A 25,638-nucleotide genomic window follows, 5' to 3' on the forward strand; every position below is an offset into this window, starting at 1 on the left:
CCTTAGATTTGTAGTTAGTAGCGGCTACGCACTGTGTTTTGTTCTTAAAGAGAAAAGGTATGGTAAGCTTTAAGGTTCTATATTTTCATATGGAGCAGCAGTGTTCAGACACAAAATTACCTCCTTGACAAAGAATTGATAGCTTTTCATTTCAAAGCTATGCTCCAGTTGAGTTGGGAATTCCAGGAAGATGTTTGCAGGAAACTCCTTAAAACCAGTGTTATCTATCTGTAAATGGTCACAGACAAAATGGTCATTTTAAATAAATGTGTAAATATTCAGTTTTCTGATGAGAATCAGATGAAAATACTGATAACAGCCTTGTATCAGTCAGTTACAACCAGTTAGTTTAGTTTAGCAAGAACATGATCGATAGTTTTGATTGATCATCTGAAAACTGAAATCAATACGGGAAAGCCATCAACTCCTCTAATGGCCACTTGAGGCTTGGTCTAAACCACAGACAGTATAAAAGGTGGACGTAGGTTCTGGGTGTGAAAAGTGAAGCCATCAAAGTTCCTTAAACCTGCGTTATTTTGAATGGCCTCCAGGGGGCGATACACAGGGTTATGAAAATACTTCTGGCTCTATAGAACCAGCCTATGGAAGAACGGGCCTGAACTCTGGAAACAAATTATTGATAGGCTAACATCTGATTTTGTGTCACACTGACTAAAAGAAAATCAATATGATTTTAAAACTGCATCTTAACAGGAAAAGTATTCAATGAGATCATTGATCACCAGTTGTGTTGGATAGTTTCTTGTTACAGAGTCGTCATGTGTCCGGGCCACGGACTGGTACCGGTCCATGAGTCGTTTGGTACAGAGCCCCGAGAGTTGAAGCTCGGGTGTGAAACGTATGGTTTTCAGTGTTTTTATCATTAACTCTGTTTCCCTGGGTCTTTCCCCGTGTTGTAGTTGTGTGTCTTATTTTGAAAGAAATATTTACTCGTTACCATGGCGACCAGAGAACATTACGGGGAAGTGAGGAGGCCGCTAAAGTTACACAATTACACAGAGTTAACGATTATTATTATATTTACAAAATACCGAGTTTTTGTCTTGGTCGTGTCAGTCTATTTTGTTGTATTTATCTGCGACACCTTAAAGACCGGTCCGTGAAAATATTGTTGGACATTAAACCGGTCCGTGGCGCAAAAAAGGTTGTGGACCGCTGTCTTACCCTGTATGTAATGTTCATTTCTTTAGGTTCAGTCTCCTCTGAGGTGAAGTTCAGATAGGTAGTGCTGTCTTGGTTCCTGAAAAGATGATCGCAGCATGCCACTGAACAATTATACAACTACTGACTTTTAGAAATAGATTAAACATAAGGATAAACATAATATTTTATGTGAATAGTGATACTTACACTGTTAAAGTCATTTTAATTTCAAATTGCACCGGGATGCTTTCGGTGACGGTGCTGGTCCTGTTCGAGTCTTGATTATCACTGAGCGTGAAAAAGACATTTCTTGTAAATATCAAAGTAAATATTTTAGAGAAATGTTTATGCAGTAGATTGTTGTACCTTTTTGCTTCAATTATCATGGACATCCTGTCATTCCACTCATAATCATGCATGACATGGAAGAAGGATTGAAATGTTGCCTTTTTGTGGGAAGAAATGAAAAAGATGTTAGGCCTGATTCACAGATGAAGAGAAAACATGTAAGGAGGAGAAGCTGGTAGCTAAGACTGAAGTTTCAGACACTTGGTCATTTGTGAAACTTCACTTCTGTCTGTTAGGATGGTATCTGGATGTTTTATGACTCACGTAGGATCCGCTGCGATACACGGGCTGGCTCACACCACATATGGTTTTGTTGCGTTCTTCTTGATCCCGGCAGTCGTGCGTTGTTAGTCTTAATGACTGTTTTAAGAAAAGAAAATGGTTGGTATGAGCTGAGACGCTAAAATAAAAGTTTTTACACCTACTGTGACATTTCCTTTGATACACTGCAGGTAACACTAAGGTTAAACTTTTGAAGGTTAAGTTATACTGCATAGTGTAGTGGAGGCCACCAAGGCATTGTATAACCTGACCATCACACACACACACACACACACACACACACACACACACACACACACACACACACACACACACACACACTAACCCTAACCTCGACACGCATATATATGATGTTTAGTCCATTTTAGTAGTTCGAGACAGTTCAGTTAAATGTGCAGAGCTGTCAGCTTTCAGGAAGTTTCTATAATTACATATGAAAATTAATATTTCAATATGAATATTTGTGATATTTTGTCAGTATTTTTCAAAGAACTGTCTAGAGGAAAGATTTTAAGGATGTGGGTATGAAGGGACATTTTAAGATTCTGCCTTTCTCTGTGATAAACTGACTAGGCTTAACGAAAGGTTGCATAATGTCAGGGCAAATAATTATTTGATTACCTGCTGCATTTATGTTTGAAGAACCATAAAATAACCATGGATTAGCCCAAACCTACACCGGAGCAGCTTGTTAATGATCTGAAGAACAGCATGCGTAAAACACTGTGCCGTAATGAACTAAAATCTTACAATTTTTAAACACTTGCTTTGATGTTGTCCTAAACTCACAGACAGGGGAAGGATGCAACTGAACATCACTTTAACCTGACAAGAGCAGGTGAGAAGAAATATCGTGCTATGCTTCACGGTGGACTGACTTTGCATTTCTAAGAACTAAATGAGCATAATATGCTTAAAAAATGCTTATAAAAAAGACATTTTATTCAACCTGTGGCAATCTGTTCATGTCCCTAAGCGATATCAAATACTGGCAATCTCAAAATGTTCTAGAAGTCAGTGATGACAACAATAATGTATTCATCAGTAAAACACAGTAAACTTGCCAACATGTCTCCAAAAACCGTCTGCTCACAACCTTGTTGATGCTGAGCTCTGTTTTGATGCGCAAATGAAAATAGATTGCATGCATTTAGTTTCTCCTGCATTTAATTACACAGCTCAGTGATCACTTCACGGAGCTGAACATGCACCATCAATGAAGGGAACAACTGATCCTCTTACAAGGGGTTTGTATAGATTTCTGCATTGAGTGGCTCCAGTAAGGTTATCTGCTTTTTTCATTTAAAAAAAGCAGTTTTCCACCAAAGTATTATTTTATTCTTATGGTTTTCATAATTTGTAATTAGACCCAACAGATATGAGTAACCTTTCATTTAATTTCCCTTTTCCCAGCAAAAACATTGGTTAAGATTGTGAGTTTTAGGATTTTAAGACAAAAGCAGAAAGAAGAGGAAATGCATTACTGGACAACCACAGGAAGGAAGTTAAGGCAACTTATTAGATTTTGTGCAACACAGCAAAGAAATGCACATAAAGTCGTGCAACCTGTAAACTCTATTGTGTATAACCAGGTTGTCCTATAAGCTTTGTGAAAAGCCTTCAGTTAATCCAAAATACTGCAGTGAGATTACTGAAAGGACTAGAAAGACAGAGCATATTTCACGGCTCTCTGTTAAATGTAGAATTTAAACTCCTCTTCATCACATGCAAGGTCTTGTATGCGATGAGTGTTAATCCATTTTGAGACATAATTTTACAGTTTAATATTCATTTCCACCGCTTGTATCCTCAATCTCGTTCTATCACTCACTACCCACAGCTCGTGACCATAGGTTTTTCTGAAAAGTGGCATTTCAGAAATACCGTGTTTCTGAAAAATACAGTATTTCTCATCATTGCTACACTAACAACATTCAAATTTATTGTCAACTGACTGATGATCTGTTAGTGTCACTGCACTCCTTGTTGGCTTGCCTGAGAGAAGTCAAAGATTGGCTGTCGGATAATTCCCTCATTTTAAATGAGAAAAAAAAATGAAATTATGTTGTTCAACAGCCATATTCCTCGAGACCAGCTTGTTGCCTCTTGCTGACTCTCACTCTCTCCCGGGTGTCTATTTGGATATCTCCTTTAAGCTTGATAAGCAAGTGTCATCTGTAGTTAAATCTGGCTTCTTTCAATGTCGCTAGATTTCTAAAGCTAAGCATTATATTATATTATATACCACACAGGAACCTCGAAAAACTTATCCATGCTTTTGTGACCTCCGGGTTAGACTGTTGCAATTCTCTTTACTGTGGTCTCCAATCTGTCTCTCTTCATAGGCTACAGCTTGTTCAGAATGCTGTGGCTCGCCTTCTTACAGGAGTTAAAAAATTTGATCCTATCACTCCAGTTCTTGTTGATTTACATTACTTATCAAATATAGCATTGAGTTAAAAATTTTGCTACTCACTTTAAAACTAATTTTGCACCCAGTTGTCTCACTGATCTTCTCAATCTGTACACTCCTTGTCGTGCGTTAAGATCATCAGGTCAGTTACTCCTGGCCCAAACTAAGTTTAGGCTGAAGACCAGAGGCGATCGTGTCTTTGCATCAGCTGCTTCAACCTTTGGACTAGCCTCCCCGTTTCTATTCATGCCCCAGACTCTATCCAGTTCTTCAAATCAAGATTGAAAGCTTACTTATTTAACCTGACTTTCCCGACCAGTTAATGCCCTTTTAATAAACTTATAATTAATTTCACTGCTGTTTTTTTTAACCTTTTAGTTCAGATTTTGTATCCATGAACTGACCTTCCTTCTGAACTTTGTTAATTGATTTATGTTGATTGTTGTATTATTGTGAAGCTCTTTGGTGTGCCTTTGGGTTTTTAAATGTGCTATTTAAATAAAACTGTATTGTATTGTAATGTATCTTTATAGTTACCTTCATAAGAGTCATCATAGAGAAGGAGAGGCCTGGAGGATAGAACATTATGAGGCTGGTGTTGTATGAGTCATCACCATAATTTTTCAAATGTATAGTCACATTGAAGTAGTTATTTTCTGTCACCAATAATGTCGGAGTCCTGAGAGAGACAAACAACACCTAATATTAAACATACGACATTAATCGTATTATATCTGAGGCGTGTTTGTAGATATACATACTTGAATTCTAATTTGACATCCAGTTCAGCAATACAAGTGTCATTTTTTCTACATTGTTTCTCAAAAGGAACCTGCGAAAAATAAAACTTGTGTTTATTTGATGCCAGAAAAAAGATTTCCTTCCTAATAAACATGCTAAACTGAGGTGGTGAATGTGGTAAACATACAGTGTTAAATTGACACTAGAGAGTTTCTATATAGGTTCACTCTCTCCAGTATTAAATGAACACTGACAGTGTTATATTTTAACAGGAGCCTAACACTAAGCAGTACTGATTTTCTAACACTGGAACATCCCTAACATTTTAGGTTATTTTCCAGTGTTTGAAAATGCTCAGTGTTAGTCATTGTTAATCTTTAAACCTGACTAGGCTACTGATAAAATATAACACTGTCAAAGTGTTCATTTAACACTCAAAAGAGTGGACTTATATAGAAACTCTCTAGTGTCGATTTAACACTGGAGATTTGCTGTGTAGATGCAGCTTTGTCAATATTGTGAATATTGATGTTGTATGTAGAACGTACCTCAACAGCAGACTGCTTTTTGCTGTCCATGTTCAGGGTGATGTTAGCAGTCTCACTGTCAGCTTGAGAAAAGTTTAATTTGATGCTGATGGGTGACAATGTGTCGATCACACATTTCTGTAAAGCAAAAGCAACAAGAGGAGCAATAAACACGAGGATTGCTTTTGATCAGATTGAGAATGTGTGCAAATATTATGAATTCAGCTTCGTACGGGCATGTAGATGGAGAAGTTTAAGCAAGTCATTTTATCTTTCAGCTCATAGGTAGAGGTAAGACTCCTGGTTTTCGTATCAGTTTGACTGAAGAAACCTCGATGTTTTTGTCTCATTGGGTCCACGGCGAGCATGTATGTGATGTTCAGTCCAGAGCTCACATCTCCTGTAAACCCACAGAGCAGGATTAAAATAATGCATTCACAGGGTGCAGTCAGCAGCTGTTAAATGGTTTACTGGATGAGGCTCCTACCTTGTTTGCTCTTTGTTGCTTCGACCATTTCAAAACAGGCTGTTAAGGTAACCATAAGTAAATTTCCTTCTGCACTCTGACAGTCAAGTTTCTCTGTGCTTATCTCCTTAGGGTGGAAAGATAGGTGAGCCATCACATTAAAGACGGGCTTGGAGCTGAAAGACATTTGAGAACAGTAATAAGAAAGTAGAAATGATGCCCTCTTTCAATACTAAGGTTTTATATGTCAGGACATAATACAGTATAGCTAAATTAGTTCTTTATTTTATATACAAAACCAAATCTGAAAAATTTGGGACATTTTATAAAATGTAACAACAGAATGCATCAATTTGTAAATCCATATTTATTCACAACAGAACATAAAAAATATCAAATGTTTAAAATGAGAAAGTGGCCGAGTTTCTCACAAGTAATGATGGGCAGAAGTTCACCAATTTGCAAAAAACCGCATCTACAAATTATGGAGCAATTTTGCAGCAACAACAACAACTTAAACTTTGTGCTTTTCCCCCCAAATCTCAAAACTCAAAGCACAAGAGTTTTGCAAAGGGAGCTGTAACCCTGACACTAAGCACACTAACCCTACCTTAAGACAACAGCAGCGCCCTGTGATCCAATCACAATATCTGGAAGGCCGTCCTCTTTGATGCCGACGCCCCCATCGATGGCCTGTCCAAAGAATCTTATCCCAGGTGTTATTTTGTCTCCTGTGATTCTCTGAAATAAGAGATTTCAATACTGAAAAAGTGTTTTCATATATATTTGTATAGTAGAGAAAAACGGTGTATTTACATTAAAATTTAACAGAAGTCTTATAAGAAATGCTCGCCTCGATGCCCTTTATCTAAGCCTTTTCCACTCACAGACAGTTGGCTGTTTTTGTGTTTTGCTTGTTTTGTTTTTTTAAATTCCGGTGATCAACAGTTTCACAAATATCTGCAATCATTTCAAAGTCAAAATCTATGAGCTCAAGTTGTTTGTTTCCTATTCTGATGTTTCATGTGAAGGTTAATTGAAGCCCTTGGCTTGTATTTTCAGGATTTCATCAGCTGGAATATGTTCTCATGATTAGTTAGTATCATTAATAGTAGGATTGGTAGAAACTCTTGTCAAAGGAAAGAGACTGAGCTGCCTCATTCTCTTTCCTGAAACAGCCTTGCTCAATGATCTCCTTCTGATTGCTGACTCTGGACGCTCTTCAGTCCTGGTCCTACTGGATCCATCCTCGGCCTTTGATATGGTAGATCATAACATCCTATTAGCGAGGCTTGAACACACAGTTGGCATTAGAGGTGCCGCCCCAGATTGGTTTAAGTCATATCTTTCTAATAGCTCTTTCTCGATCAATTTTGGCCCTTATCTCTCCTCTGCTGCACCTGTCTCGTTCGGCGTGCCTCAAGGATCTGTCCTCGGCCCCCTGCTCTTCTCACTGTATATGCTCCCCTTAGGCATCTTTGTGAAGTACAACATTGCACATAATTGTTATGCTGACGACATACAGATCTATTTCGAATTAACTGATGATCCTGATATGTCTTTGCACGGTTTTCGTGAGTGCTTGCGCGAGGTCAAAAATTGGCTCGCAGGTAACTCTCTTATCTCTCGTGTTTGACAGTAGTATCCCCCGTGGCCAACTCCGTGATGCCTTCGGTTCCTTTGATAGTTTCCTCACCGACACTGTTAATGACCTGGGTGTGTTTTTGGACAGCTCTTTAAAATTTGACAAACATGCGTCTGCTGTTGTCAAATCTTGCTTCTATCAATTGTGTCTTATTAGCAAAGTCAGACATTATGTCCCGCATAGGGACCTGGAAAAGCTTATCCACACCTTTGTGACATCTAGGTTGGATTATTGCAACTCCCTTCATTTTGGTCTTAACTCTACTCTCCTCCATAGACTGCAAATTCAGAATGCGGCTCATCTCCTTACTGGTAGTGGGCGGCGTGTCTCTATCACCCCTGTCCTTGCTGATCTGCATTGGCTTCCCGTTAAGTATCGCATTTGATTCAAAATCCTGCTGCTCACCTTCCGAATTATTAACAATATAGCTCCAAGCTACCTCATTGAGCTACTTAGATTATACACCCCTACTAGAGTACTAAGATCATCTTCCCAGGAACTCTTGGTACAGCTGAGACCCTGGCTGAAGACTAGAGGTGACCACGCGTTTGCCTTGGCTGCACCCGGTCTACGGTATAACCTCCCCATCGCTATCCGCGAGTCTGATTCCATTCAATCCTTCAAATTGCGGTTAAAAACTCACTTATTTAGCCTCACCTTTTCTACCAGTTAATGATTGGTTGTTAGTTCGTTTAATGCTTATTTCTATCTTCAGTCCATTCTTAACTACTTTTAATCATTTTTAAAATTTTTGACTGTTTTATCCTTTACACCCCTAAAAAGAACAATATGTGTAACGATACACAAAATCCACGGTTCGGTTCGGTTCGATACTTTGGTGTCACGGTTCGATATTTTTTCGATACAAAAAAATGTTCATGCTTTTTTATTTGTCATTTATTAAAATTATAAATATATATTTTAACTCAAAAGTACAGTTTTTAAATTTAATACTGCTGAAACAACAAAGTAATAAAAAAATAAATCTATCTATGGCTCTTTCCAAAATAAAAGCTATACTATACGCTTCTTCTGGGCTATATTCTCAGCAGCATATTAAACATATCAGGTCCCCATAAGGAGAATCATGTGCTAACGGCTGTCTAAATGACTCGGGTGAAGTTTGTAGCATGCGTGCTTGTTGGTTTTGTCTGCTTCCACTTGTCTTTGCACTAGGATGATGTCGGAGTAAATGTGCAGTCATATCCGTTGTGTTCCCACTAGTGCTGTCAGCGTTAATCTCGTTGAAATGACGTTAATGCCACAACACGGCAAATCTCCGTTAACGAGCTACCGCGGATCGCCCCGTGTGTGGGGCTGGACAGCTTCAACACGTTAACGAGCCAACTGTGCTAACACACTAGTTCCCACCCATGTAATTGAGCATTGCGTGGCACATCCAACATACTGTTTTACTTTTGTCCATGACGCGCTTACCTTCAGGGTCATACTTCACATGAAAACCAAAATAGTTCCAAAGGCCAGATCTGAATGAGGGTGGGGGAGGTTCAATTTGCCATGTTGCAACGAGCTTAGCTTCTGTCTTGCTAGCTTGTGCTGCGCTCAGTGGATCTGCGCTCGACAGTACAGCCTAGGCGGAGTAGTCGAGCGCAGATCCACTGAGCTCTCAACACAGACAGCACCGTCAGAATAAAAGTTGATAAAATAAATTAAAAATTTTGTATTGTTCGATACATATGCTTACAAACCGAAAGCACTGTATCGAACGGTTCAATATTGATACGAGTATCGTTGCACCCCTAGTTCTTTTATATGGATTTCTTTTGCTTCTGTGTTTTTAATGCCATCTAGCATGTTGGTACTTTGCCACAGCCTTCATCCTCCCCTGTTACTTCATCTCCCCCTCTTGTATGTTAAGCATTTTGGTACACCACTGTTTTTAAATGTGCTATATAAATAATGTTTGTTGTTGTTGTTAGTTAGTAAACAATGAAATGAATGCTACACGTGTACTATATTCAAATGAAGAAAACAATTACAGTAATACAAAATTATGTAAAGTGTACTAAATTATACAATAAAATACTATTCCATTAAAAGTAAACACTGCTCAGAGATTGAGCTGAATTGCTGGAGATTTGTGCTGTTCAAGTTTTTTTTGTTACTTGAAATGATACTTAAAATCGTGGGATTCATGACCAGCTGTACCTTAAAAGATTTTAATCTCAGGTGACTCAGCAGATTAAAGCACTACGATGGCGACAAAACAAAACTCACCTGGCTTTCAGCTCGAGTTAACACCCTGTTTTTCTGTTTTATTGTAGTTTACATTATTTTATTTTAGTGTACTCTATTATTTCTATTTTCCCCGTTGCTTTCACTGGCTGACCTGTAAAGCACTTTGGTCATCTGTAGCTGTTTTAAATGTGCTACACAAATAAAGTTGAAGTTGATTCTATAGCTTTATAGCAACCTTTGACTATTATTGAGTTCACTGAGGTTTACCTCCAGACACTTGAATATTTTTCTTCACCTAATTACAACATTCCTGTCAGGTTAGCAAGAACATTTCTGATCTGGCCCTCTGTTTTCCCCTTTTTTAAAAAAAAACAAAACAGCAGACATCTTTCTTTACACGATGCTCCCATTTGTACAAACTTGTGGCCCCCAAAAAAAGCCAAACAGGAAATAAGTAAACTGTCAAACGTTATAATGGCAAAAACAAGAATTTCTCTTTTTTTTAGTTTAACATTTATTTTTAAGTTCAGAGGAATATTGTTATTGGATGAACAAGAAAAGTCGGCTAAATATGTTGAAAGTCAAAGATTGAGAAACGTAAAAGTTTCTCATGTTACATTGATATTTTGACTTTTCTCGGCTTAAATTATAGTGATGTCACAGTGGCTATGTCCATCTATGTCCATTTATACATGCATAAGGTTTTATAAGTTGTATAAGTTCCTACGATGCTGTTGCTGAATGTAACTTATGTAGGTGTTAAGACTGAGACAGATAAATGTTTTTAAAAGTAAATTCAAAATTACTGAAAATTATTTCACTTGTTCCAAACCCATTGCTGTTCATGGTTACTGTGGTTTCCATGTCCGTCTCTCACCTGGCTGAAAGTGCTGCGTATCCCTCTATGTCTGTCTCCAAGGTAGATATACACAGCACCTCTGTTATCATCCTCAAGCGGAGCTCCGACAGCAACGTCTCGGAGTCCATCTCCATTCAGGTCTGCGAGGCTGGATATGGTGGTGCCAAATCTACCCATGGATGGTCCCATCACGGTGAGTTCACGTTTCAGTTGCAGCTATGAGAAAGGAGGACATTAGTTCATTGAGTTTGATCATGAAAGCATTGAATGTCACACTGTAATATCACAAAGTGGTGGCTCACCTCATCAGTCAGAGTGTAGATGTAGATCTGACCTTCTTTCTTCTCCTGAAGCTGGTAAAACGTTGGCGCTCCCACCAGCAGGAAGTCAGTGTCACCGTCTGAGTCAATATCCACCGAACACAGCTCGGCGCCGAAGTAGGAACCGATCTGACAAGTTAGTTATATCATTAGTTCAGTGTTGTTTTAATTATAGATTTATATCATTTAGGGATATAAAAAATGTGTCTCAAAAATGGTCAATGCAGGGAAAATGCTTCATGGACAGAAAACACAATATTACTGCCAGAAAATAGGATTTCACAAAATAAAATAATTATGATGACAAAAACAAGAATCCCTAAAAACAGTTCCAGAAACCGACATGTACGCCTGCAAAGTAAGTGTAATCCTTTACGGTGCTTTGAACAAGTTTTCTTTTTGAACTGTTTTTATTAAATCAAACAAGGTGCCAGTGTGAGGAAGTTCTTTGGTTTCCTCTGTGTACCCACAGAGTTTATTTGCCTTTGCACAAGTCTGGAAAGTTGCAAACATTGAACGCTATCATCATTTTAGACTCAGACTACTAGTGATGCATTTCATATTTCTTTCACTTCCATCTTTTCAATCCCTGTACGACATCATTACTGCAACTTGGTGACTTCTGTCTTCTCTCTCCTTTAGCTTGTGTTTTGTCATGTTTGACATTTGTGATTTCTCTCCATGCTCTTATTTTCTGTCTTATTTTATCTCAACTAGTCTGCTAGAGGTCTGTTCCTGTTACTAGAGTTCAATCAAGTGTTTGATCATGCTGATCGTCTGCTTGTTGTGGTTCTCTAATATTTCACTGTCTTTACTTTATAATATAGCGCACCTTTCTATAATTGTTAATGTGAATCACTGATCTACACTTAGAAGTGGTTTAAAATAGAAATAACAGTAGATTTGATCAAGAAAATTTGTATTTGTTTCAAGGCAAAACTGCATTCAGTTATCAACAATGACATGGTGACACACAATGACTTCCAAAAACAAACTGAGCCATATGAAGAAAAACAATTAAAAGGTACCGACCTGGTCTCCAGTTATTCTTTGTGCTGGGATCCAGTTGTTGCTGTTTTGTTTGAAAAGTACGACCTGTCCTGTGTGCTGAAACCGGGGTGCACCCGTGAAATACAAAGAAACACCACCCCTCTCTCCAACAGAGACAGAATATCCTGCAAGAGGCAAATATAACACAACATGTTTTTATTTGGAAAACTAATGTGTGTATTTGTTGTACTTGGAAGATATTAAAAATGATTTAGACTGGAAGCTTCCAGAGTTCATTTGTTCAAGTGTTGAGCCAAATAACGAAATCTTATTTTAAAGAAAGAAACATCAGATAATGTGTAAATAAAGTTTACCCATGTAGGAGTCCATCTCCATTTCTTGATCCTCAACTTGTTTTTCCATTTCTCCTCGACGTTCTTGGAGAGAACCACGCCAGCTGTTTGTTCCCACTGAACTCAGAATCAGTGTATCCTAAAAACAGGAATGTGCAGGTGTAATGAAACAGAAATCCCAGGTATGGTTAGAAAAGGAAGCGGAAGATCAACTGTGTCATCTGACCTGCTGCAGCTGGACTCATTTTCCAGTTAGTCAGCAGCAGAAAAGTTGTAAGGATGCTGAAGTGCTAAATTTAGCATGGATAAAGTCCTTCACTCAAACTCCGTATATTGATATGAAGAAATATAATGCAATTTGGCCTTTCACTGTACATTTATGTCTGCACTTGTGTCTGGCCAGAAAGAGAGTACCAATTCGCTTATTTGGTAGGTCAATGAAAGGCTTAAGTTAGTTAAGTGTGAGAAAAAATGTGCATTCATGTTTGCAGTTTTGTCTTGTTATACAATATTTGAAATTTAAAAAACAAACAAACAAAACACTACATTTTGGGAAATATTTGTGGGTGTTTTCTTGTTTGTACTACTGAACACTAAAAGTGGCCCTCACATGAGATGACAGTGCAGGCAGTGACCCACAGCTCATTTCAGTTTGAGACCCCTGCTTTAGTCTGATCTCCAGATGATTCTTTAGGGTGCTCAGATAGATTTTGCTCACCTTGTTGAAAACAGCGCTGAATCCACTCTGAGACATTTCATCAGTCAGGTTTCCTGCTTGAGCCCCTTTGGAACCTAAATATGGATCATCAGGGAGTACACGTTACAGCTGCACATGTGGAAGATGAGATGACATGAATTCTTGATTCTTGATTGAAAGAAATTAGACCCCACCTTCCATAACAAAGACAGCTTTCTGAAAATTCTCCAGTACTCCTGTGAGTCCATCATAATTCTCTATTTTGAAGGCATTTTTGTCTTTTGGTTCTGAAGCGATGAGCCTAAATTCATCCAGCTTTGCATAATTGACCTGAAACCAGAACACAGCTTTAAAACATGAAAGTCTGACGTCAGCATAAGAAAAAAAGACAACATTAGAATAAAAATTGGAATTTACTTGTTCTGACCCACAACAATAAACTCATATTCATCACATATATTAAAAAGAGCCATGATTGTTATACAGAAGTGAACAGAAGAAACCAAACGTGACAAAAAAGGAGGCGTGATATATGACATTACCCCAATAACAAGACGAATTATATTTTTCTCATCATATTTTTTAATTATCCCTTTTTTGTCTGTATCAGTGGGATCTCCGTCTGTGATTAGAATCAGAACTTTAGTTGCATCAGGAGAGGCGCCTGCAGCTTTGTTGTCAAAGATTTTATCACTGAAACAAAAGTATAAAACAGATTTTGTCACACTCAAAATAAACCAAGCTGTAAACATGAACACATTAACACTAAATAAAACTTACAAAATGAATTCGAGGGCTCTGTGTGTGTTGGTGAGAGTTTTTAAATGATTTTCTTTCATAAGTTTATCAAGAGCACGTCCGGCTTTATAGTCATTGAAGTCAAACACTTTGTGGACTGTTGTGGAGAACTGAACTGCTGCAAACTGAAAAACCAACATAAATTATTTAGATACGACACTAAACAGTATATCTTATATATACAGTATCTTAACTAATAAAAGCTGTGAATGCTTAAATGTTGCAGTAGTGCAGTGACCTTGATCGATGTGTTCTTCAGGCTGTCCATTATCTCCACAATAAAATCTTTATTCTTGTTGAATTCAGCTTCAGTCATACTCGCTGATCCATCGAACAGAAAGACGAGGTCCACTGTCTTTTTGGTGCAATCTGGGAAAATAATAAAATTAAAATATGTCTGCATCCAAATCCCATAAAATTTATGAAAAAATAAAATAATTTAGTCATCATATGAACATTAAGGAACGCCTTTTCAAAACACACTTTACTTTGATACGCGGGTTTGAAAGAGGAGATTTTCTGGAGTTGATCAGAGAGCTCATAACAAATACTGTTCAGATAGGAGTTCTCATTGCATTCATGCACCAAACTTGGACTGCAAACCTAAATCAGAGCATAAAAGTTAAATAAAGCGCTGCATATTAATTTGTTTTGCTCACAGTGATGAGGAGAGAGAGTGATTTACTCACAGTGAATCTGGAGCCGGAGGAATCTGCAGCGATCGACAAGCCAAGATGTTTGACTGCTGTTGTGTTTGACTGCAGGTCCTCTGCAACTGAAGCATTTTATTATAAAATACACAAACTTTTACAGTAATGTATTCCTATATTTTAATGGCGTTGTAAATTGTGTAATATTCTGTTGATACCAGAAGGGTTGAACCACTTGTTTTGGTGAGGTTGGTAAATTCCTCCAGATCCATTTAGCCTGAGAGGTGCAGTGACGACTATCCTGTGGAAAATTATGACACTAATTAGTTAATGAAGTTTATGCATAAGTTCTATGGGGAGGGTCTGTAATCATCTGCCTGCTTTCCTGGGTCTTCAGCTCCTAGTCTATTCTCTACATCGCTTACATTTTCCCACGCTGTCAAATTCATACCAACCTCATTATTCTAGTCCAGTCATTTTCTTGCCTGCCTTCTGTGAGCCAATCACTCTCCACTCTGACTGCTTTAAGTTTTAGTACTCATTCACTTGTTTGTAAAACCTGTCTCACCCCCATCCAAGCCTCTGCATCTTCAACACCACCACCAGTGTCTAAACTCCAGGGGGTCCTCTCCTATCCCCTATCACTGCTGGAATTCTGTTCTGCTATGATGGGTCATCAGTGTTTAAGTGCTAAACAGCTAAAGAACCAGTCCATTTACCATCTCTCCTCCCCCTTTATTTAGATATTCAGGCTTTGAAGAATAGATGGTTCATTAAATATGAAAGTTTTTAGGATATATTTGTACTCCTTTATATTAATATCCAAACTTACAATAGGAAGACAACTGAAAAAAGAGATGAGATTAACTTGACATAAACTAAGCAGGGGAACAAACAAACAAACACAGAGAGAAGATTGGAGGAACAGAGTCAGAACACCAAAGGTGATTACACACTTTGTAAAATGATCAGAATGGTTTAAATTCATCAGAAATATATTTTTTCTTTAATAAGGAAAGCATCACACAATCACACTCCCCAAACATACTCTGGACCCGGGGTATAGAGTATGTTTGGGGAGTGTGATTGTGTGTACATGTCCATTTACGTTTATTCCTACGTTGGGTGAGTGCTGAGTGTTTGTATATGTGTGCATGAGGGTGGGAATGCATGTCTGTGTCTGTGTGTGCCTGTTTGTCTGTGTCTATATGTCAGGTCGGGTCTTAGACTCCACCTCTCTGGGAACTCCCAGGCCCTCCAAGTGTGGAGGCCTATCTCCCCTCACCACACTCCCTGCCGGTGACTGATGCCCTCAGGGGTCGGTGCATTGTTGGTTCTTGGTGTCCGGGGCTGGGCGCTCAGGTCATGTGCCAGCTCACTCCCGGTGGCTACTTGGCGGGGCCTGGCGCCTGCTGCTCAGTCAGGCCTCTTCCGGGGCGCGGAGGGCCCTCGGGCCTCCGGCCTCTGTGCCTGCGGCTCGGTTCACTCTGGCACAGCTGGCTGCCGGCGGAGCCGGCGGGCACGCCGGTGCAGCCCCCTCTAGTTTCTGCCCGGTGGCTACTGGGTGACCCCTCGCCTGGGTATCCTCAGCCCTTCCCATGAAGGTGGCACGGATGCCCCTCCGGTGGTCCTCCTTGGGCTCTTGCACTCTGGGACCTCTGGATGTCTGGGGCCTGGATCTCCTCCATGCCTGCTTCATGCCCTGGGGGACAGGGCTATGGCTCTCTACATCCTCTTGCAGACCATTACATGGGGAAACCATTTGAATACAAGCGCGCCGATCCACACAGGTGTGCACACAGGTGTTCACTGTTTGTAGACTTAAATCACACCTTTCTTGGCTGCTACTTCAAAGCACATTGTGCGCTGTCTGTCCTGCGTGCTGCACAACAACATTCAATATTTAGTATTTACTGCTGTTTACACTTAGGTAGATTAATGCGATGGTGTTGTGTATAGTATGTTGCTTTGTTTTGTTTTGTTTTTTTTTGCTTGTTTTCTATTCTTTTTCTCTCAACAGGTGATCCCGGAGATATTTTTTTTCCTCCCTTTCTCAATGTCCCTCTCCCCTTCTGTTTTTCTTTTCCTTCCTCTTTCTTTCTCCCTTTCCTATCCCTCACTCATGTCTGTCCCGTCTGTAACAACTGAAAATAAAATAAATAATAAAAACAAAGGTCGATCAAATGGACCAATACGGCAATGCCATGATGATCCATTTGGCAAAATAAATCCATTGGGTATCCTTGTTGGTCTTCAGACAACAATTCTGACGGCTAAAGAACCAAATGGGACAGGCAAAAAAAAAAAAATAAAATAAGGAAAGCATCACACTGCACACTCCAACATGTGATACCAGTCACAGTAAATAACTAGCTACTCACTCACTGCGCCTCGTGCCTGCTTATGCCTGCTCATTACAGTATTAAAGGACATTTGACTTTCAGTTCCTTGAAATTACTGTTAAATGTGGTTCCCTTCATCCATGCAGTATTTCAAATTAGTCAAAAACAATTAGTTTCATGCACTTAAAAAGGAAGAAATGTTACAGAAACTTAAATATTTATTTTAAAAAATGGATTTTTACTAAATTATTACTAAATTTTCTACTAAATCTATGTAATTACGTTGAACGTTGGGTTTGAAATGCAGCAGAAGAGTTTTAATTAGTGCCTTCAACAGTGTTAGATCACTCACAGGATACAGTATTATACGATGTAGGGATGCACCGATACCGATACTGGTATCGGGTATTGGGGCCGATACTGTAAAATGTGTGTGTACTCATACTCGTAAAAGTTAACCGATTCCATGAACCGATACTAACTTATTTCATTAATCAGAGGGTGGCTTGTCATTTTTGTTGTAGTTTTTTAGATTGGCCACTAGGGGGACATCCCGCGCTAAACAGGCACAGGGCTAGACGAGTGAGACTGGCAGCTCGGGATAAAAAAAGAGAAACTGGAGGCTGCTGTAGCTAGGCTAAACAAAATGTCAGCAGTGTGGACCGGAACAGCCAACTTTAACTCAGGTTTTGGAAAAGCGATGAAAAATGTCAAGAGAAAATCCACGGGCAGTTAAAATAACAGAGGCTCTGACTCATTTTATCGCTCTGGATGACCAGCCAATGCCGGTCGTGGAAACCATAGGATTCTTCTCAGCATACTCGAGCTGCGATATGAAATCGAAATGCCAAAACTTTCTAAAGAGGTAAAGACAAGCAGTGTGTGTGCGATGTCAGTCCTCGGTTTAACGGCACAGTGGACTGATGATCCACGGGCAGATGAGGAGTTTGTTCGTCAATGCCAAATACTTTTGTTATTTTGTTTGTTTGTTTACAATATGGACACTCTGCAATAATTTAAAAGTTTATTTTATTCTCAAACCTAATTTGTATTTATTTTATTCCAAACAGAAGTGTTTATTTATTATTCCTAAAGCTCGAGACAGTGCCAATAGTTCAGTGATATTTTGTTAAATTACAATGTGGAGACTCTGCAATAATTTAAGAGAAGTGCTTATTCTTCGCTTGAAATTTTTTTTGTGGTCATTTTTATTAAGATATTATTTAATATTTTATTATTTATTTTATCGGCAGAGAATAAAATAAAACCTGTCTTCCAATTCATTGCATTTGTGTGTGTGTGTGTGTGGTAGAAGTATCGGTTTTTGTACTCTGTATTGGCAAGTACTCAGATCCAAGTATCAGTATCGTTTCGGTTTGAAAAAATTGGTATTGTTGCATCCCTAATACGATGTCTTGAGTCAAAAGTACAATCCATCACAGGAGTGTGTGAAGTAGTCTGGCTCGAGTGTAATGGAAGGTGGTAGGTAAGCAGACATTTCAGGTTCCCATTTATTGACAGTAACCTTCAATATATGTGAAACTTAATTTGACTTGATTTTGACTGCAATGCAATGCTTACACAAACAACCCTGGATAGTAAGTGAAGCGATGTTAGCAAACATAGCAAATAAACATATGTAGAGAATAATGAGCTTCATGTGTAAAAAGTTAATACTTCTGAGACAAGTGGAGAGTATTCCAGCTGTTCATTCACTTTGTCACAGTATCTTATATACGATAGAAAAAGAGAAATATATAGTCACTTCAAATATATAGATTTGAAGTGACAAACCGAGCAGCAAACTTACCCTTTGTTATTACTAAACTTGTTCAAGTACTGTAGCACTCTGTATCCAAAGAAATCACCTGGTTCACCCAGAAAGACTTCAGGATTTCTTGTGTCGATATTAAAAGCCAAACAGGCAGGGATGGTTGAAGCTGAGAAAGTGAAAAGCATTAAATTGATACTAACTAAGACTTTAATACCCTAAATGAAACTTGCATCACCAATAAACAAAAAGCACAGCTTATACGGGATGCGGTTTTTGCACTGCTGCAGATGGGAAAGGTGTGCCTGAATCATTTGGGGGCAGTGAGTCGGGTAAGACTGATCACTTTGCATCAGTCACTCTCTTCCTATTTCAGTATCATGCTGGGGCCTGAAGAAGAGGCCCCAGCATGATACTGGGCAGTATCAAAGAGCACATGGTGGAACGGGCTGAGAAGCTAGTGTGAAAAAAGGAATATGAAAAGAGCACGCCCAGAACTGGACTTGATAACAGGGCAGGTCCACTGAATATGATGTACAAAGGTGTAAAAAAATGTTAGCTCCCTTCCTGATTTCGTTTTTTTTTTGCATGTTCGTCACACTTTCAGATCATCAAACAAATTTAAATATTAGACAAAGATAACACAGGTAAAAACAAAATGCATATTCTAAATGATTGTATTTATTGAGTGAGAAAAAATCTAAACTTATATGGCTATGTGCGAAATATAGATTTTTGCCAGAAAACATCTATTTTTTGGTCCCCAAGACTTTCGGGAAAATACTCTGTGGACTGGAGAGGCAAAAGTTGACTTTTTGGAAGCTGTGTGTCCCATTATATCTGGCATAAAACTAACACAGCAACCCTCTGATATGGCTGAATTACAATACTGCAAAGATGAGTGGGCCAAAATTCTTCCACAGAGCTGTAAAGGACTCAATGTCAAACATACAAAACTAGGAAATCAGGAAGAGGGCAAACCCTTTTCCACAACACTGTATATGTGTGCTGAGATAATGTGTTTGTGAGAGCTGAATGAACTGTTGGTATTCTGTGCTTGGAGGGAATCCATGAGTGAGCCTTGTCACACTCATTATCTATGAACACTTTTTTCTATATATGGTGTTTCTCACACACCGTTTACTTGGGTGGGCTTTCCTGATACATTTCCAGTGACCGATATATTTTACTGTTCATTCGAGATGACAACATAGTCAATAAACTACTGGAAACCCCTGCGCTCTGACTGGGTAACTGACAACAACTGCAGAAGCTACAGGACCAGGCAGAGCGCCAGACCCAGGCCCTGGAAAATCTGTTTGCTGGGTTCTCTCGAGCTGCGCTGTCGCTCCCCCTGGCATCTCATTGTTTTCTGAGTGATCAAATAAATATTTCGTGTGCAGGAACACATAACACATTCAGGAATTCCAGCTCCTGAATGTGATTATGTATAGTTAGCTAGCTTATCCTGGAGGGTCAGAGGAACACTGGATATATTTATTACTCTTTACACCAGGGGTCCCCAATCTCAGTCCACGAGGGCCGGTGTCCCTGCAGCTTTTAGATGTGTCCTTGATCCATCTGTGGAGATGGAAAATTATTTTACTGTTACTATTCATGACCATTATTATTACTGTTGCATTACTTATCACTGGTCCGCTCGCAACTGCAAGTTGTACCTGCATACGTGACAGTTTAATTCCACAGATAAGTGAAGTGAAATAACAGGAAGCATCTGGCGATAGTGGAGGAACATAGGAAGGAATTGCTCTTTTTTAGAATGTGTCCTAGGATCTCTGGAAACTTACTGGAACTTATGCTTGTTGATTATCTGCTTGTGACGCACTATTATCAGTATCTATCTAAATACTATTTATGTGTGTGTGCAGGCACCCTGTGTGTGTGTCTTGACCTCAGTGCATGACCTTACTCGACAAACAAAGACATTTCAGAAGCATACTCCCTGACTCCGTTTGAGTCATGTGTTACCAGGCAGACTCCAGTGCAACATGAGGGCACACAGGCCTTTATTATATTCCTATATAATATGTGGTGAATTGTAAGCGTGTATGCAGTCTTTCATTAGCCCAGTAGGTATTCCAATTGATCGATCAAACTCACGCTGACAGAAGCTTCCAACCATTATCAACTGAGCTTCAACTCTTTAATTAGCACAAAAATGCAATATGCGTATAACATGATTACAGCTGCACCTGCAATGAAAGATTATTATGTAATTCAGCTAACACCTGAAATACAGACTTTAATGTAACATCAACAGTTTCAATAAATGCTCTAATGAAATGATAATGATAAATGATAAGTAATGCAACAGTAATAATAATGGTCATGAATAGTAACAGTAAAATAATTTTCCATCTCCACACATCACAGCTGATTTAAATGGATAAATGACCTTCTCAACATGTCTTGAAGTTCTTCAGAGGCCTGGTAATAAACTAATCATGTGATTCAGGTGTGTTGACCCAGGGTGAGATCTAAAACCTGCAGGGACACCGGCCCTCGCGGACTGGGATTGGGGACCCCTGCTTTACACATTTGAAATGAGAGTGTGTCTAAAAAAAATACAACAAATTCCGATCTATAACACAGATACTCCTCATACAATCTGCTCTTTTAACGTAACACATACAACTCCACAAAGGCTTAAAGGAAGATTTCATCAGTTTCAGAGGCGTCCTTTTTGCCACATTACTGTATGGTCTTTACCTTATAATCAGTGTTGGGGAGTAACGGAATACATGTACCGCCGTTACGTATTTAAAATACAGTTACCGTTTAAAAAGGTGGTATTTAGAATACAGTTACTTTGTTGAAATAAATGGATTACACGGCAGTACTTTCCTGTTTCATATTGTGGCGGGTCAGGACTGTTTGGGTTTTGTTTGACAGCTACGTTCTGTTGTTCCAGGCGGCAGCGTTACGGTTGCCATGGTTACAGGGTGACGTTCTCTCTCTGCGTGTTTCCTGGGTGAGAGAGCGCCTGTTGTTGTTGTGCTAAGCTAATAGGCAGAAAGCTACAGGTATAGCTCTAAAGAATGTAGCATCATAGGCAGTGTAGTCCGTGCTGCAGGGAGAATGGACTGCTGTACACGTTATGTGTCTGTGAGCGAGGGAGGGAGAAAAAGGAAAAGTACGAGCTGTCATCGAGCAGAAACGGGAGCTGGAAGCATGTAAATATAATAATAACCACTGCAGCCAAGAAGAGTGCCTGACGAGCCCAGTTGTAAGTAAGCTATTAAGACTCGACTGTACACCGTGTTCGTGTTTTCCTCCAAAAACAATAAGTTCCGTTGGAGCAGCCTTTCAACGCCTCTCTCTGTCTCTCGCTAGCAAAGTTGACCCAGACAACAAAGTAAAGCTAGTTTTCGGCTACGAGCCCGACACAGAACCCACCGTATTAGCCAGAGGTCCCTTTACTACGGTTCGGAGCCGCGGACCTTCAGTAACAGTAATAAATCACAGCAATAGTACATTCATGTAGTTGTAAACAGCATGATAATATATTAAGTAATCCAAAGTATTCAGAATACGTTACTCTCATTGAGTAACGTAACGGAATACGTTACAGAATACATTTTGGGGCATGTATTCTGTAATCTGTAATGGAATACATTTTAAAAGTAACCTTCCCAACACTGCTTATAATATAATGATTGTTGTTGTAATTTAGTACTGAACTGAATTGGCTTTGTTTCTAAAAGTGGGAGCATGTGGAAGAAATCACTTGCCTGTTTTTGAAGTGCACACACAAAGTTCATATTCAGAAAAACTCCCACAACTCTTTCCCCAGACAAACAAAGGATCTCTGTCTATTTCAAATGGAGGAAACCGGTTTCAAATCTTACCAACAGCCACTGTACAGATGAGCCAGACTATGTGGTCCTTCATCGTCCTGTGTTGCTCTAGTCCGATCTCTTAGTCTGAAATAGGATTAAGACACAAGCCAGCATTTTATTGAGCACCAAACAGGATGCCCAGTTCAAGAACTTGGAGGAAACACGAACAATGGGAGGGTCACACCTCTCATTTATCTGGACACAGGGCCGTGCAGAGATGTTTGAAGGGGCGGGTTCTCAAAGTTAAAAAGGGGCACACAGAACCAGGCCGAATAACAAAAACCCACATTCATCAATAATCTAATATGGAATCTTATCAAAATATATCATTGTCATCAGGTGGGGATAACGCAAAGCAAACGTAGCCTTTTTTTAACCTGATGGGGAACAATGTTGCTGTTGAGGGGTTGCTGCTGCTCCTGCTGCTGATAGTGTTGATGGGCAGGGCTGTGTTGATCTGACAAACTAAATATGTTCCCATTAAAAAGTCCATAGGAGAGGTGTTAGCTTATTAAACAAGTGTTATGAGATAGTAATAAAATGCAAAGATTGGTGACAGCGTTTGGAACCATAAGGCAACAGATTAAAAACAAAACAAAACTGTGGGACATAAACTAGTCTCTGATGTGACTCACTCTTTGCGACTCTTCCTCCTTCCATCTCCTCATGTGATCTATCACTCTCCACTTGCTGTCTATCTGATAACAAGGCACAGTTTGCTATTGCATTAATCTATTATTTAATAATCAAAATTTAACAATTCTTGTGCCTAATCCATAATAAAATAATGATAGAAAAATGCTATAGAACCAAACTATTGTAATTGTGTTTATTATTGTTTTTATTTATAAGTTTTAATTTAAATAAATTCTGTTACATAAAACATGCATACAATAATTTTATTCCTGTAAAATCGGCATTTGGTCATATTTGAAATATTAATCGAATATAATCTGTTTTTAATGTATTTTCTTTAAACTACAGTGTTTTTATAGCGTAATTATAATAATCCATAATTACGTGGCTATGCATATTAGATAGTTTTCAGTGAAAAATAAGCACCCCAGAAAGGCAGGGAAAAGCCCTGTAACTTAATTTAAAACTAAATATGTCCCTAAAACGGTGGACAGAGCTACAGACCCATGACAGCCTTGCTCAGTTAGCTAGCGGCTAATGACCAGCACTACTTGTGGGGTTATAAAAGGACAGTTAATCTGTGTCGCGAACACAGCACGCTCATGTGTTTCAATTCGTCAGTTGCCACAAGACTATGGCAAGCCATTACAAGACAACTTGCCAACAGCTGACGTTCGATGAGTGCGCGCGAACGTGCACGTGCTGCGCACACTCATCGAACCTGTGGGGCAGGTTCAGTTTTATGTTACGTTGGCGGAGGGATATTAAGACAATACAGAGTTTGCTTCATTCAGTCATTTGATATGAGAAGCAGCGGTTTCCTTAACTTCGAGTCAAAAACACACTTTTACACTTTTTTATGGCTATGCTGTCCTCACTAAAGTTTGTTGCAGGCAACGTAATTTCAGCTATACAGCTAGCTTAACAATCTTTATTCCCAGCACTTCATCCTCCAAGAAACAGGCCGCTTGTTGTGTTTGGCAGGATTTAATGATGAAAATAAATTCTCTCGCTCTCTCTTTTTTGTAAAACTGTACAAAGAAAAGGAATACAAAATACACAATGAAGACATGTTCCATTACACTGGAGAATAACATTGCTCTAGTGAAAAACACACGACCACAGATGAAGCATCTGCTGAAAACATACAAGCATCTACCCGCCTCCATATGATTTAACTCAAAACAGTGTCAAAACTTACTAATACACATTAAATGTATAGGAACTTATGGATGAAGCCGATATTGTGGACTTTAACACCAGGATTGCAGAGATTGCCATCAGATTACAAATGCTGTCACTGCAGCAGCTAAAGAGCACACTACTTCCTGTAGACCACTTCCTCGACAAAAAAGACATTCTGCTTAGTTACCACTAGGTGGTAGTAACACTTCTTAAACAACTATAATATGTCCGTTCCATGACAATGGCATCTAAAACCATTTAGTCCACATCTACTGTAGGGATAGGGTGCCATTTTTTTTTTTTTTACCAATCGTTTAAGTTTTTATTGACAATATAGTATGTTCAAGTGAAAATTTTAATTATTACTGAATAAATAAAAATGAATAATTATTAGAGAAAAAATATTCACAGAATTCCAGCGGGCCTTTTATCAAATACAGCAACTTTAATAACTGTTGATATTTATTTATATTTTTTTGTCTTCTGTCAAGCTTTCCAAACTAAATTAAGTAGTGTCTTCCTCTAAATCATCAGCATGCCAAGTTCCTACAACAATGGTGAATTTGATCAGTTGATCCCTGTTACAGGCTACACACTACTACCTTTCTCTTACTTTGAAGGTCAGTTAGTTGTTTCAGCTAACTGCAGACCAAATTATTGTATTTTTTAAAAAATTCTTCAGAAAGTAGATAGTAGTAAAATAATTAACTGATCTGTCATGGTCCGAAGTCTGGTGACTCCATGTTTGTGTTTTTTTTATTCTTAATATTCAGGTTCTGGTTTTCTTTAATGATTCCCTCGTTAATCCCTTGTGTATTTAAGCCCTGTGTTTTCCTCTGGCCTTTGTTGCTTTGTATACCTTCATTGCTGTGTGTCTCCTCCGTGCTCATGACAATTCCTAGTTCTGTGGTCCTGGTTAGTTTCCTATAGCTTTCAAGTTTTTAGTTTCTTGTGTTACGTCTCCTGGCTAGTCTAGGGGGTTGAAGGGACGAACATAAAGGTGGATAGAGAAGGAGGAGCCAAGATGGTAAGTGTAGAAGGTTAATGCTGGTGATGAGATTTGGGGTTCAGACTGAGGTATAACGTCAGGGAGAGCCAAGGCCAACATAACAAACAAAACATCCCTGATGTAGAAATAAAAGAAACTTACGTAACTCCAAAGAAACAAAATATACAACCTATAACCATAACCTACCTAACAACACATAAACAGGAGAAAACAGGGTGTCAAAGCAAGAGGCAGCTCTCCCCTACAAGCAGTCTGAACATGAAAACAACAATGCTCATACACGTCACAAAGGCATGTAAGCCTGCACAGGTATGGCAACCAAAATGGCCAGAGGGCACAGAAGCACAGCTCCACAGGCCTTAAGTAGTGCTCTGCTGATTACC

At 39.0% G+C, this 25,638-nt stretch overlaps 1 protein-coding gene across 1 annotated transcript in view; it reads right to left on the reverse strand.

Annotated features, from left to right (window-relative positions):
• Positions 1-25,638, reverse strand: part of LOC102781677 (integrin alpha-L-like) — a 69,130-nt gene that overhangs the window by 3,525 nt on the left and 39,967 nt on the right. The window contains exons 3-28 of the mRNA XM_087842160.1: positions 22,435-22,509; positions 18,605-18,734; positions 14,671-14,753; positions 14,492-14,577; positions 14,291-14,405; positions 14,041-14,171; positions 13,785-13,927; positions 13,547-13,697; positions 13,199-13,334; positions 13,026-13,099; positions 12,329-12,446; positions 11,997-12,139; positions 10,947-11,093; positions 10,663-10,860; positions 6,552-6,682; positions 5,963-6,117; positions 5,709-5,875; positions 5,497-5,613; positions 4,969-5,039; positions 4,745-4,886; positions 1,777-1,872; positions 1,531-1,610; positions 1,372-1,452; positions 1,186-1,261; positions 121-228; positions 2-43 (exon numbers count right to left, since the gene is read on the reverse strand). Coding sequence (XP_087698286.1) covers positions 2-43; positions 121-228; positions 1,186-1,261; positions 1,372-1,452; positions 1,531-1,610; positions 1,777-1,872; positions 4,745-4,886; positions 4,969-5,039; positions 5,497-5,613; positions 5,709-5,875; positions 5,963-6,117; positions 6,552-6,682; positions 10,663-10,860; positions 10,947-11,093; positions 11,997-12,139; positions 12,329-12,446; positions 13,026-13,099; positions 13,199-13,334; positions 13,547-13,697; positions 13,785-13,927; positions 14,041-14,171; positions 14,291-14,405; positions 14,492-14,577; positions 14,671-14,753; positions 18,605-18,734; positions 22,435-22,477 — 2,964 coding nt within the window. The 5' untranslated portion in view covers positions 22,478-22,509. The remainder of the gene's footprint in view (position 1; positions 44-120; positions 229-1,185; positions 1,262-1,371; positions 1,453-1,530; positions 1,611-1,776; positions 1,873-4,744; positions 4,887-4,968; positions 5,040-5,496; positions 5,614-5,708; positions 5,876-5,962; positions 6,118-6,551; positions 6,683-10,662; positions 10,861-10,946; positions 11,094-11,996; positions 12,140-12,328; positions 12,447-13,025; positions 13,100-13,198; positions 13,335-13,546; positions 13,698-13,784; positions 13,928-14,040; positions 14,172-14,290; positions 14,406-14,491; positions 14,578-14,670; positions 14,754-18,604; positions 18,735-22,434; positions 22,510-25,638) is intronic.

The sequence above is a fragment of the Neolamprologus brichardi genome, chromosome 6 (genome assembly GCF_056152115.1).
Source record: "Neolamprologus brichardi isolate AB-2024 chromosome 6, ASM5615211v1, whole genome shotgun sequence".
Lineage (NCBI taxonomy): Eukaryota > Metazoa > Chordata > Actinopteri > Cichliformes > Cichlidae > Neolamprologus > Neolamprologus brichardi.